This window comes from Echinops telfairi, unplaced genomic scaffold (genome assembly GCF_000313985.2).
Source record: "Echinops telfairi isolate 266 unplaced genomic scaffold, ASM31398v2 ScPeMD7_7469;HRSCAF=8507_1, whole genome shotgun sequence".
NCBI classification, from domain to species: Eukaryota; Metazoa; Chordata; class Mammalia; order Afrosoricida; family Tenrecidae; genus Echinops; species Echinops telfairi.
In genome coordinates this window covers 24,142,515-24,156,982 of record NW_022111373.1, presented here as the reverse complement: position 1 = coordinate 24,156,982, position 14,468 = coordinate 24,142,515, and the positions used below count along the sequence as shown (strand labels likewise).

Here is a 14,468-nt window from a genome sequence, read left to right as displayed (position 1 = left end):
ATGTACAAATGCGCTTTACACAATTGATGTGTGTATGGACTGTGATAAGAGTTGTATGAGCCCCTAATAAAATGATTTTTTTTAAAAAGAACAAAAGAAAAAAAAAGAAAAGGGAGTGGGAGTGGGAGTGGAGGGGCAGGAAAGGGAGCATGAGAGAAACAGAGCAAACTATTGAAAAGTTTAGTAAATTTAGGTTGTTGAATACAAAAATTACTACATAGTTGAATACAGATATTATTATCTGAAACTAAAATCCCCACTAATTCACAATAAAATATTTTTAATTAAAATAATAATCTATGAGTGGTGAGGTAGTTCGTTTATTGTGTCAAACTAGCCGATAAACACATGTGGGGTTAATTGAAAGGCGGAAGGATAAATGACTTGGTGAGCCTCATCTTTCTAGCTCTCGGGTCTCTTGCTTTCTGATGGTTGGACCAGGGTGCAGCTGCCTTAGCCAGTTCCCTGCTTCAACTAATAAGGCTCACTTCCTGCAAGACATCCCTGAGGAGAAGCCACATCGACCTACCCTGATGCAGCCCTGGGTGCTGGAGCAGCTGTGTGGAGAACCCTGCCAACGCTGAGATGTTTACACATTTACTGACTCGGCTTTCCTCCTGCAGTCGGCATCATTGCATCTATTTTGTGAGATGGAGGAGGACTTTGTGGATTGGTGTTGGACATAAGGATTAATGGGTTAATGTTGCACTTGTGGGCTTGGGCAGCACTGGGTTGGGATGTTTTGTTGATGTGCACTTAGCCTTTATATAAAGCTCTCTCTTATACATGCGTTTCTGTGGATTTGTTTCTCTAAAGTACCCAGACTAACACATTATGGTACCTTAGGAGGGGGATAACAGAGAAACAAATCATAAGATGGAGAGTAGATGTTTGTGTGACCTCTCCCTCATGGTAGTTTTTCTTTGTCTAGCCAGAGGTCAGATAAAGCCACACTGTTTATTCAGTGATTTTTTGGGGAAAACAAGGGAAATATGAAAATAGAAAGTTTATAAGCCCACTTGCGTTGTCATTAAAATTAGATCTTTAGATGGGTTTAGGCCACGTCTGCAAAGAAAGATATGCCCACCTAGTGCTTTGGAGTACTCAGGAACCAGTAGTCTTTGTCAGAAGCTGGAAAAAATCTAAAACCATGAAGAAAACTCCTCTCTGGGACTGAATGTTAAAGGGAGCCTGAGAGCAGGCTAGAATGCTTGCTAGGTGACCACCTGGATCTACTTGTTGAGTGGCAGTGGGAGAAATGCAGCAATAAAGAGACAGGTTGAGTTTGGCTACTGACACCTGTGGACTTGGTATATAGGAAAAAGAGGAGATGAGAGCAGGTTGACTGGTCTAAGGTTCATGACCTAGCATGAGGGGGCTAGGCTTATTGAGTATTTGTGAGAGCCCATGGTCTAAAGGCAAGATGACAAAAGGGCACCATGAGGAGGCTGAGTGAGGCAGCCCACATTGAGTTGACCAGAACCCAAACAAATGGAGATTTTTGAGCCTGTGAACTGGTGCATATTGTTGCTGACTTCGTGGATGGCCTGTCTGGATTTGACTTTGCTTATGGATGCAGACTTCACAAGGTTCCAACTGGAATGAAGACTCCTAATGTTGAAAAATATGATTGTCTTCTCAGAGAACTGGGTTGATGTAAGTGGGAAATATATAAATTGGATACTGAAAATTGGGCGGATAAAGGCATGAGGTTGGCTTACAAACTTTCGTAGGTGGGGGAACATATTCACAGGATTATAGGATTAAGGTGTAGGTGTTACTTAATTCCAAATCGTGAAGCTAAAGAATTATGTACAGGTGACAGGTTGGCAAGAGGTCGATTGAGGTAGTTTATTGTGCCAACCTGGCCAATAAACACATGTGGGGTTAATTGAAGGGCGGAGGGATAAAAGCCTCGGTGAGCCTCGCCTTTCTAGTTTCTCAGGTCTCTTGCTTTCTGATGGTTGGACCAGGGTGCAGCTGCGGGGTTAATTGAAGGGTGAAGGGATAAATTCCTCAGTGAGCCTCGCCTTTCTTGTCTCTTGCTCTTTGATCATTGGACCAGTGTGCGGCTGCCTTGCTTGTTCTTTGCAAGCTACACTACCTGTGGGACACCTAACCCATGGACTGTGTCACTGTAATTTGAGGTTCCTTCAAGACCTGCTTCGCCACACCATTGGAATTACATCTCTTGAGCCTGGGACTTTCGAAGGCAGCTGCACCCTGGTCCGACTATCAGAAAGCAAGAGACCCAAAAACTAGAAAGGCAGGGCTCACCGAGCCATATATCTCTCCGCCCTTCAATTAATCCCGCGTTTTTATCGGCCAGGTTGGCACAGTAAACTAACTACCTCAAGTGGGTACATAGACATGCTAGTCAAATAGGTGTGGGTCCAAAGGTCTAATGCATCAAATGAATCCCTGCCTCCATAACCCTGACACCAGAAGTAATAACTGGTAGCCAGTTACCACTGCTAACAACTCTGAAAGGGATCACGATAGAAGGTTCTGAATAAAACGGGGGGAAAATATAGGACCAACCTCATATTCATAAAGAGAGACCAGGCTAAGTAATACTTTGGTGGACTCCCAAGCCTATGGTCCTCAGACATCCTTCAAGTCTGGAACTCACCTCACCTATTCAGTTTTGAGCCAATAAGGTAAACAATAGCATAAGGAGGCAAGCATTCCTTAGAACAATCAACCATATATTTCAAACGGGTAGCATTAGACTAAGGATAAAGTTCAGAAGGCAGGAACTAACATGAAAGAAGGACGAATGAAACAGTAAACCCAAGGGAAAAGTGAGAACAGTGTGTTACATTGTAAGAACTGCAATCAATGTCATAAAAGAAAATGTGAGAGGAACTTATCCCAATGGCTCAAGTAGAAAATGTTTTGGAAATTATGATGGCAAATATGTACAAATATGCTTGATACAATTGATGTATGAAATGTTACAAGAGCGATAAGAGCCCCCAATAAAATGACTTTTAAAAAAAAGAAAGAAATTTAAACAGGCTCAAGATGTCCAATTTAATAAAGAAGCACAAAATTTAGTTTTAAAAACAGTTTATGTATTATTGAATGGAAAACCCATTTGCTATGCAAACTTTTACCCAAATCACTATAAAAAGGTGTTTGTTTTTAAATCTACAAATGCACACTCTCCTGCTCCATGTTAAGAGAGGAAACAGTGGGTGGAGGAAGTGGGTAGGCAGGAACTTTCTGCACCTTCTGATAAATTGTCCGTAAACCTAAAAGGTTTCTAAAATATTAAATTTATTATTTAAACCTGAGAGAGCATAGTTCTATTCTGAACCACATAGGATCACTATGAGACAAATCAGCTTGATGGAAACAGACTTGCTTTTTGTTTTTATTAACTTACACCCACAAAAAATAAAAATAACCCTAAGGAGGGGGAAAATGAGAAGTCCATATGTTTTCATTGGAATGTCTGACCCTCCAGAGATGATCTGAACCTACATTTATCAATATGGTCCTTTTTCCTTGATGATTTTATAACTATAGCAATTCGTGTTCATGTATAGAAAACTGGTAACAATGCAAATAGTGCTTGTAAACATATAAAAATGCTTTCTCTAAGGGGATAATAGCTGAGTAGTTGAGTCAGTTTTACATTCATTACTTATTCGTGATCCATAAATGTACCTTGTCTTTAGGGTCCAGTGGCAACATCTTGTTTCATCATTAAATAATAAATAAAAATCTTTAGAATGTCATCTTAATTTTTGAGACTCGTCATATTGCTTTTTATAAAAACTATCCTTCAAAACTCTGGAGGCCCCAGGATTCAAAAGGTGTATCTAGCTACATTTGGTTACAAGAGTGGTACAATATACAGACACCTCAAGTCCAGGCATGTTTCTCTTTGCTTAGCTCTTAGAGGCAAAGCATCAACACAACAGAAAGCATCAATAGAACTTTGTTGACAGCCTAAACTTCTTAACTGTTGTTTTATTCCTTAAAAATTGTTCTACTTTATTTTTGTCTCTGATTTATTTACAAATAAGATAGCCTCCATTGGTGGCATAAGTAATTAGGAATTGGCTTATGATTTATTTGATAATCTGTTTTAAATTCTGTACAATTGGCTAAACTACTGACACTATTAGTGTACAGTGGTCACTTATTGGTCTGTTAACTGCAGGGTCAGCCACTGAGAAACCTCCAACCAGCTCCTTGGGAGAAAGATACGACTTTCTACTCCTGTAAAGATTTAGTCTCAGAAATTCACAGGGGCAGCTCTACCCTGGCTTATAGGGTCGCTATGAATCAGCATTGACTCAATGGCAGTGGAAGTGATACTCTAGGGGGATGATTGATAATCTTCACTAACATAAAATGGCAATGATGTCTCTAAGGTGAACCAGGGGCATATATAAACCATAGTTATATGAATGGATTTTGAGCTCACATTTAATTCTAAGCCCAATCTAAGAATAATTCGTTCTTATGACATTGCCCTACTTGATGCTCATCCTCATGAAGAGATCATTGAAAATATGGGTTCTATAGAAAAGTGTGGTGAATAGGCTAGGTAGTGCCTGACTATCAGAAAAAAAAATAGTATCTGGGGTCTCAAAGGCTTGTCCTCAAACAAGCAGCCACCTAAGTGAGGTGTCAACTAAGTCCACATGGGAGAAGCACACCACTCTGTGTGATCTAATCCAAATCCAAAGGAGGTAATGGGATCAGAGCTTAAATTATGAACGCCTAGTTTATACAAGGCCATGGATGACAGTGGAAATCCAAAATCCATTTGCAGGATCTACAAATGCATTAAGCCTCTGGAGAATCCTCTCTAATCCTGGCTGAGGGATGTGAATAGCCTTGTTATCAGACAGAGGGCATCTTAAAATGGATTATGGCAGCCATAGTTAGGTTAAAATGTAACATCTTATTATTTGATCTCACTTTTGACCCACTTTAAAGTTATTTCCGCTTTTAAAAAGGAGGTACACTGATACAGATAGGAACTGAAAATACAGGGAATCCAGGAAGGATGAGCCCTATAGGACCAGTGGTGTGAGTGGCAAAACAGGGAGGGTAAAGGGAGAATGGGTAGGAAAGAGGGAACCGATTACATGGAACTGTGTGTGACCTCCTCCCTGGGGGACAGACAACCGAAAAGTGGGTGAAGGGAGACGTCGGACAGGGCAAGATATGACAAAATACCCATTTATAAACTATCAAGGGCTCATGAGGGAGGGGGGAGCGGGGAGGGAGGGGAAAAATGAGGACCTAATGTCGGGGGTTTAAATGGAGAGAAAATGTTTTGAGAAACAATGTACAAATGCGCTTTACACAAGTGATGTGTGTATGGATTGGGATGACAGTTGTATGAGCCCCTATTAAAATGTTTTTTAAAAAAAGTGAAAGTGAAACACCTGGATTAAACCCATGTGGAATCCCTTCTAGCCAGAGACCAGAGATGTGACTAGTATGCAGACTGGAAAGTGGATCACTGCAGATGCAGTTAGGTTAACATTTAACACCTTATCAGTTGACCTCCCTTTTGACCCATTTTAAATTTGGTGTAGTTTTTAATATTTTCTGCTTTCTTTTCAATTGTGGGTTTTATCTGATTTATTTTTATTGTTGATACTTTTTTTGTTTTTTATGTTTTTCTGTATATGAAAAGCCAGGTGGGTATTCTACAGAGACTGTAACTGGATTAATGGTTCCTTGGAGGTGGGAAAGCCAAAGTTGGGGGGAAATGGGGAGGTACTAAGAATGAATACAAGAGCAAAGAAAGTGCTCTAAAACTTCTTGTGGTGATGTTTGTATGTCACCACTTATATATTCTTAATGTGCATGAACCATTGAATTGTATGATATATGAATTATATGGTAATAATTGGTATTTTTTATTTATTGTTTTTTATTAAAAGATAGTATTCACTGACTTCTTTGAAAATTGGTTTAATCACTGTCCTTAAAAATGTTTCCAAGAATGGAATTGCAAATTTGGCAAATATATTAAGTGTAATGGACAGTACTTTGAAGGTAATCAGGTTGTTTTGTTAAAAAAAATTTTTTTTAAATAACTTTGGCGGAAAATCCGGTGTTTTTGGGGGGGAGGGTACCTCCTCATAGATGAGAAGTCTCACCATCCCAGCATTCTGACTGACTATACTTCTTCCCAGACAGATTTGTTTGTTCTTTTGGCAGCTCATGGTATTTTCAATCTTCTTTCATAACATCATAGTTCAAATGCATCGATTTTTCTTCAGATTTCCTTATACAATGTCCAACTTTCACATGTATGTGAGGCAACTGAAAATACCATGGGTCAGGCATACCTAAGTCTTCAAACTAATATCCTTGCTTTTCAGCACTTCAAAGAGATTTTATATAACAGATTTACCTAAGGAAATATGTCATTTGATCTCTTGACTACTACTGTTTCCATGAGCACTGATTGTGGAGCCATATACAGTGAACCCTCATTTATCGCGGTTAATCGGTTCTAGACCCTACCATGATAAATGAAATTCCGCGAAGTAGGATTCCTTATTTGTAAATCAAATATTTTCATAGTTAGAGCATAGAGGACATGAAAAAACACCCTTTAGTCACCATTACACTCGTATTACCCAATTTATTAAACGAAAAAGGGAAAATACAGTAAAACATTTTGGACGTTACAATTATCATTTATTATTTATTATATTATTTATGGCATCTAGTTTACAGTATTACATATTTCACATACAGTATTATTATACATAGTTCTTACAAATACTGTAATCAATGGCATGCAACCTCCATGATTTTCTTGCCATCTTTGATCATATCCAAAAGTTTTACCTTTTCCTGGATGGTGAGCATCTTCCTCTGGTGCTTATTTTTATTGTCAGAAGGCTTAGAAGAAGCAGCTCGTTTAAGAGCCATCTTAGGGCTTAGATAAAATTTCTTAAAAATCACAAACAATTACAGTACACTGTACAAAAGCAAAAATGCATCTGACACGTAGCTCCGATACGTAGCGATGCAGACAGAAGCGTGTACAGTATGAGCCAATCAGTGGCAGTAATGACAGAGCATGCGCTGTTATGCAAAAACCGCGATAGAGTGAAGCCGCGGAAGTCGAAGCGCGAAGTGGCAAGTGTTCACTGTATATGATATGCTTGACAATTTCAACGTTTTCTCCATTTATCATGATGAACCTATTGGTCCAATTGTGAATATTTTTGTTTTGTTTACAGACATCCATATTAAAGGCTTTAATCCTTGATTTCCATCAGTGCTTCAAGTCCTCCTCACTTTCAGCAAGCAAGGATGTGTCATTTGCATCTAGCAAGTTGTTAATAATTCTTCCTCCAATCCTGATGTCACACACCTCATCGTATAATCAAGCTTCTCTGAAGATTTGCTCAGCATATAGATTGAACAAATATGGTGAGAGGATACAACCCTGATGTACACCTTTCCTGATTTTAAACTATGCAATATTCCATTATTCTTTTTGCACACTGCACTTTGATCCATGTACAGTTTCTGTATTAGCACAATGAGGTGTACTGGGATTCTCATGCTTCTCAAAGCTATCCATAGTTTGTTATGACAGACACAGTCAAATTGCTTTGCATAATCAATGAAACACAAGTAAGCATCTTTCTGGCATTTTCTGCTTTCAGCCAAGATCCATCTGTACGACCTCAAACCAATTTACTAAACTCTGTTTTGTAGACTTTGGTGATATGGTGGGTTATGCATTGAGCCACCGATCACAAGGTCCATGTTTCAAACCTACTGGCTGTTCCCTGGGAGAAAGACAAAGCTGTCTACCACTATAAAGACTGGAAGTCTCAGAAACTCAAAGAAACAGTTCTACAATGGCTGATGGAATCACTATAAATTGGAATAGACTTGATCATAGTTTGGGTTTGGGGTTTTGTTGTAAATAAAAATGAAACATTTTAAAACAATATTTGGTGCCCACTGATAACCACCCCATACCAAGAATTATAAACTCTTAATGAGCCCCCTGCTTTTCATAGCAATTAATTATTTTCATAAGCTCCATAAGAGTCTACCTACTTTTTTACTGAAAATAACTAGAAAGTGGATTACAATTCACTTAGCAAACTAACATAATATGGAAATATTACCTTTAATCTTATTAGAGCAACCAAAATAAATGTAATCTTACACATAATTACATATATGTGTATAACACACTCACATACAAACACACCAGAAAATACTACTAGTACTCAATAACCACATATACACTTCAAAAAAATCTTTAAGGACATTTTTGTGGTTATGTATTTTGGGTCCTCATCTCTAATATGCTCATTAAGTTATATTTCAAAAGAGAACTTAAAGATGCAGCAACAACAAGAGTAACTAAATTTATCTGCATAATAAAGAGTCGGAAGAGAACAAAAATAAATACTGTTACATATACAACCCACCAATAATAGTGGTCTATGAGTAGATGTATAAATAGACATGTAGGCTGAATAGGAGTGGGAGAACAGTGGGGGAAAACCCATGAATATATATAGATTTTACATTGGTTATATGTACAGGGATACCTTTGCTGTAAATACGAGGGGGTACCCCCCAAAAATATGAAATCCCCCTCCCCCAAGCTATGTATTTAAACTTTCTTACAAAACAACCCTTCAAAATACTCTCCATTATACTTAAAACATTAGTCAAATCTGCAATTCCATTTCTTAGAAACATTTTTGAAACTCACTTGTTTGGATGGCTGACAGCACCTCCCTCATTTTTTCCTTCATCGTTTCTATGTTGCCAAATTGTTGTCCTTTCATGTCCCTCTCCATTTACAAAAACAAAAAGAAGTCGCATGAAGTGAGATCAGGTGAGTAAGGTGTGTGGGGCAAAAGAGGCATGCTGTTTTTTGCCAAAATCTGGCACACTGAGATGGCTGTATGAGCAGGTGCATTGTCGTGGTGGCAAACCAGTCCTCCATCTGCCACAAATCAGGCCTTTTTAGTTGCACACTGTTACGCAATCTTTTTTAAATAGAAAGCATGATTTTAAGAGTTTGACCTGCTGGAACGAACTCCAAATGAACTATCCCCCTCACATCATATTCGGTTTCGGGGGAGTACCCCCTTATATATCTATGAATGTGGTAGAGAAAATAAGAGGTAACATTATAAGAATTTATTAGACGTTAACCAAACATCTTGTAGCAATGAGTTTCTGGACCTGGGGGATTAGGACCACAGTCTCAGAGACACCGGGGTAAACTGGCACAACATAGCTAGTGTTCCACATTCTACTTCGGTGAGTAGCGACTGAGATCTCACAAGCTTGTGATCAGTCATCTAAGGTACAACTATTGATTGGTCTCTCCTTATCTGGAAAGAAGAAGAATGAAGGAAACTGAAAACCCATGAAACCAATTAGTCCAACATACATTAATGGACCAAAAGGTCTTTAAGGAATCACATTAGAAGGTCCTGAATACAGAGAGGAAAACAGTGGTAGAACATGCAAAATCATAAAAGAGACCAGGATTTCTGGTTGGCTAGAAACTAGTAGATACCTTGAGAATATAGCTATTCGTTACCCATTGAAGTCTGAAGATGCAATCACCCCCTGGCTTAATTTTCAGTCAAACAACAGGCACATTATATAAAACAGGCACAATAAAAGAATGAAATAAAATGTGTATGAACTCTTGAATGGAAAAGTGATCTACTCTGTACATTTTCACTCAATTCACACCAAAAAAAAACAGCTAAAGAAAAGTTGGAAAAAGAAATGAAGTCAAATTCTATTGGGATTTTAAATTTTAAAAACTGTATTCTCAAGAGACAGAAAATTGACTGGGAGCAGGGTAATGAATGGGATGATGAGACAATTGATAAGCATGGTCTTAGGATTCAAAACCAAACACATTGCCATCAAGTTAATGTTGACATGTAAAAACCCCATAGGACTACCCCTGTGAGTTTCTGAGACTACAACTGTTTAGGGGAGTTAAAAGCCCATCTTCCTCCTGAGGTGGTTTAACTACAGACCTTGCGGATCATAGCCCAACATGTAACCACATCAAAAACAGTGCTCCGGGTTTTAGGGCATTCCCCATTATTTTATGTAATGTTCTTCTCTCCTTGCCATCACAAGAAGAGACTCCGACACAAACTTACAACCTGTTAATCAACATAATATATGAATACAATACTAAATCTTGCCAAACAATTAATAATGCCACAGCTGTTCCTTGATACATTCCTCAGTGACACTTCCCAAAGGCAATATAACTGTCTTAGGTATTTCTTCTTGTGGTTACACCATACCTCTAAAATACGGGTCATGCTATTTCTTGAATTAGCGCTTATAATTATGATCTATAAACTACTACTATTATAACTAACAATATGCATAACTCAAAGTGTTTTATGTATATTGATTTATTGACTTTTAACAATATACCAGTAAATGAATGTTTTATCATTTTCATTTTACTGATGAGGAAACTGAGAAATGATCTAACTAGCCCAGGTTACAGAGTGCACAGAGCAAGCAGAGCAGCTCCAGAGCCTTTCCTCTTAAGGACTGAATTGTATAACTACTGCTTTTCATAATAAGTGAAGATTCATCTCTCTTACACCACTCTTTTCCCTCACTTCTAGGAGTTTCAGTTAAATTGATCTCATCATAGATACAAAAATATTACTTATAGAGATCAAGTAGTCTAACATAACATATCCTTTCTGATGAAGCTTCTTTGTGTTCTTTGAGATACTGTGGTCAATTTTGCTAAGCCATGATTCCTAATATTGTAAAATTATCTTCCATTTTCTGCTGTGTTATATATTCTAACTGCTACCTGTAGTTAAAGAGGTAAGATTAGGACATGATAAAGAAGATGAGGATATGGTTTCTGGTGCCAGGTGGTTATTGGACTGCTAACAGCAAGGTCAACCCATCTTGTCGAGGGCCTTTCTCTTTTTGGTGCCCCTCCACTTTACCAAGCATGATGTCCTTCTCCAGAACTGGCCTCTCCTGATAACACGTCCAATGTATGTGAGATGAACTTTTGTCATCTAAAAAGCATTCTGGATGTGCTTCTTTCAAGACAGATCTGTTTGTTCTTTTAGTCCATTTAGTTTCAATATTCTTTGACAACACTGTAGTTCAAATGTATCAACTTTTCTTCAGTCTTCCTTGTTCAATGTCCAACTTTCATGTATATATGAGGGAAGTGAATACCATGGCTTGAGTCACGCATACATTAGTCCTCAATATAGCATCTTTACTTTTCAACACCTTAAAGAGGTCTTGTGGAGCAGATTTACCTAAAGCAATGTGCCTTTGACCACTTGACAGCTGTTTCCATGAGCACTGATTGTGGTTCTAAGCAAGACAAAAGCCTTAACAACTTCAATCTTTTCTTCATTTATCACAGTGTTACCTATTGGTCCAGTGGTGAGGATTTGGGTCTTCTTTACATTGAGATGGTATCCATACTGAAGGCTGCAGTCCTTGATCTTCATCCATAAGTGCTTCAAGTCCTCCTCACTTTCAGCAAGCAAGGTGTGTCACCTGCATAAAGCAGTGTGTTATTAATCCTTGCTCTAACCCTGATACCAACATTCTTCTTCATAAAATCTAGCTTCCCTAATTTGTTCAACATACAGATTGAACAAGTATGGTGAGAGAATACAAACCTTGACACACATCTTTCCTGATTTTAAACCATGCAATATTCCCTTGTTCCATTTATACAACTGCCTCTTGGCACATGTACAGGCTCCACATAAGCACAATGAAGTGTTCTGGAATTCTCATTCTTTTCACAAACTATGCATAATTTGTTGTGATTCACATAGTCAAATACCTTTGCATAGACAAGAAAACACAAGTAAACATTTTTCCAGTATTCTCTGCTCAGCCAAGATCCATCTTCTATCAGCAATGATATACCTTGATCCATGTCCTCTTCTGAATCTGGCCTGAACCTCCCATAGTGGCAATGTATGGCTACAACTGTTGTTGGATGATCTTCAGTAAAATTTGCTTGCACATAATAACAATGATATTGCTCTATAATTTGAGTGTTCTATTAGGTCATCTTTGTTTGAAATGGGTGTAAATATGGATCTCGAACAACTTTCTTGGCACAGGCAAGTGAGTGCTTCCAGTACTTCATCAGTATGTTAAAATATTCCACTTATTCCATCAATTCCTGCAGCTTTGTTTTTGGCTAATTCCCTCAATGCAGCTAGGACTTCTTTCAGTACCATTGATACTTGATCATAAGCTACCTCTTAAAATGGCTGAACATCAATTAGGTATTTTTGGTACAGTGACAGTATTCTTTCCATCTTCTTTTGGTCCTTCCTGCATTATTCATGTGGCATAAAACCAAAAATCAAACTCTACCATCAAGTCCGATGCCAATTCATAGTGACCCTATAGAACACAGTAAAACTGCCCCTATGAGTTTCTGAGACCGCAACTATTTACAGAAGTAGAAAGCCCTGTCTTTCTCCCAAGGAACACTGGTGGTTTCAAATTGCTGATTGTGTGGATTACAGCCCAGCTAGTAACCACTATGCCACCAGGGCTACCTTCATGTAATATAGGTTTCAGAAATTTTTAAAATCCCTTCTTTGAGCAACAAAGCCCGCATGGTAGAAGCATACCAGCCTGTGTGACCATGAAGTGTTGAAGGGATCAGGTATCAGGCATCAAAGAACAAAAATTCCTATCATTGTGAATGAGGGGGAGTGAAGATTGGGGACCCAAAGCCCATCTGTAGGCAACTGGACAACCTCTTACAGAAGGGTTGCTGGGAGGAGACGAGACAGTCAGGGTGCATGCAGTGTAGCAACGATGAAACATAAAACTTTCCTCTAGCTCCTAAATGCTTTCTCCCCGCCCCCACCCCACTATCATGATCCCAATTCTACCTTACAAATCTGGCTAGACCAGAGGATGTACACTGGTACTGACAGGAACCAGAAACACAGGGAAGGCAGGATAGATGATCCCTTTAGGACCATTGGTGAGAGTGGCAATACTGGGAGGGTGGAGGGAAGGTGGAGTAGAAAGGGGGAACTGATTATAAAGATCTACATATAACCTCCTCCCTGGGAGATGGACAACAGAAAAGTGGGTTATGGGATACATCGGACAGTGTAAGATATGACAAAATAATAATTTCTAAATTATCAAGGGTTCATGAGGGAGGGGGAGCAAGGTGGGAGAGCGAAAAATGAGGAGCTGATACCAAGGACTCAAGTAGAAAGCAAATGTTTTGAGAATGATGAGGGCAACAAATATACAAATGTGCTTGACATACAATGGATGTATATATGGATTGTGATAAGAGTTGTAAGAGCCCCCAATAAAATTATTTATTAATAAAAAAATCCCTTCTTTAGTAGCCAGAGGGGATATATGATATCACGAGTGAGTGTTTTACCTTAGTTTACACTGAATACATTTTGCACTATAAATTGGTTAGTTTTGTATTAACTGTTGTTTGTGGTCATCTATGACTTCTTTCCTACCCTCTTCATTATTACAGTTAAACCACAGTCAAAAACACACATGCGCACTGGCACATACACAATTCTAACCATCGTAGGTAAGTAATAAGATTTTTTTAAATCTATTTATAATACATATGGTAAGATATTCATGTGTTTTTTTTCATGTAAAACAAACATAACAATTTATCATACATATTAATTTTACAACACTACAATGCTGAAAGTTAGTTCACTTTAATAAGAAAAATATCAAGGAATTTATATTATGCCTAAAATAAAGCAATAATTATTTTAGCTCTTTACTCACAAAATCTCATTCTGTCTTCATGCAAAATTACTGGGGCTCAAAAATTTTATACTATTAAATATCACATTTTCTATAAAATAATATCTGTAAAGTAGTTTACCTTCTACTACTACATAATAAACAAAGAAAATAATTATTCAAACGATAAAGCATCATATAAATTTATATTCAGAAATGCTGAAGAGCTAGTAGAGTATGTTCATCTACGTTTCTTCATTTATTTATGTTTTGAAATATGTATTTTATATAATCTTACCTCTGCTGGGTGCTGAATTATGTACAAATTGGTAGAGATGTGTAGAGGATGCACTGGTAGAAATGGACATAAGCATACTTTCAGAGGTCGGCTAAAGGGTAAAAAGAAAAGAAACCCTGTCAATATTAAAAATACAATGATATAACAGTAATATAAAACTCGAACATTATACCACTAGGTTGTATAAGAGATTTGTTAAATTCTTTAACAGGCTAAATTCTTTAAAAAATGAAATGCCAAGACTTCAGACACAGGAGTATGAATTTTTTTCAAGTAAATTCTTTACCATATTGTAGTATTAAATATAAAAAAATAATGACCCAGAGGGAGGTGGAGGGGCCAGCCCCCACCCGCTGCTACTCCTACGAGTTCAGTAATACTACTT

The 14,468-nt window shown here is 38.0% G+C and overlaps 1 protein-coding gene across 1 annotated transcript in view; it reads right to left on the bottom strand.

Moving 5' to 3' along the window:
• Positions 1-14,468, bottom strand: part of DTWD2 (DTW domain containing 2) — a 135,442-nt gene that overhangs the window by 85,140 nt on the left and 35,834 nt on the right. Inside the window, exon 2 of the mRNA XM_004696571.2 lies at positions 14,084-14,174. Coding sequence (XP_004696628.1) covers positions 14,084-14,174 — 91 coding nt within the window. The remainder of the gene's footprint in view (positions 1-14,083; positions 14,175-14,468) is intronic.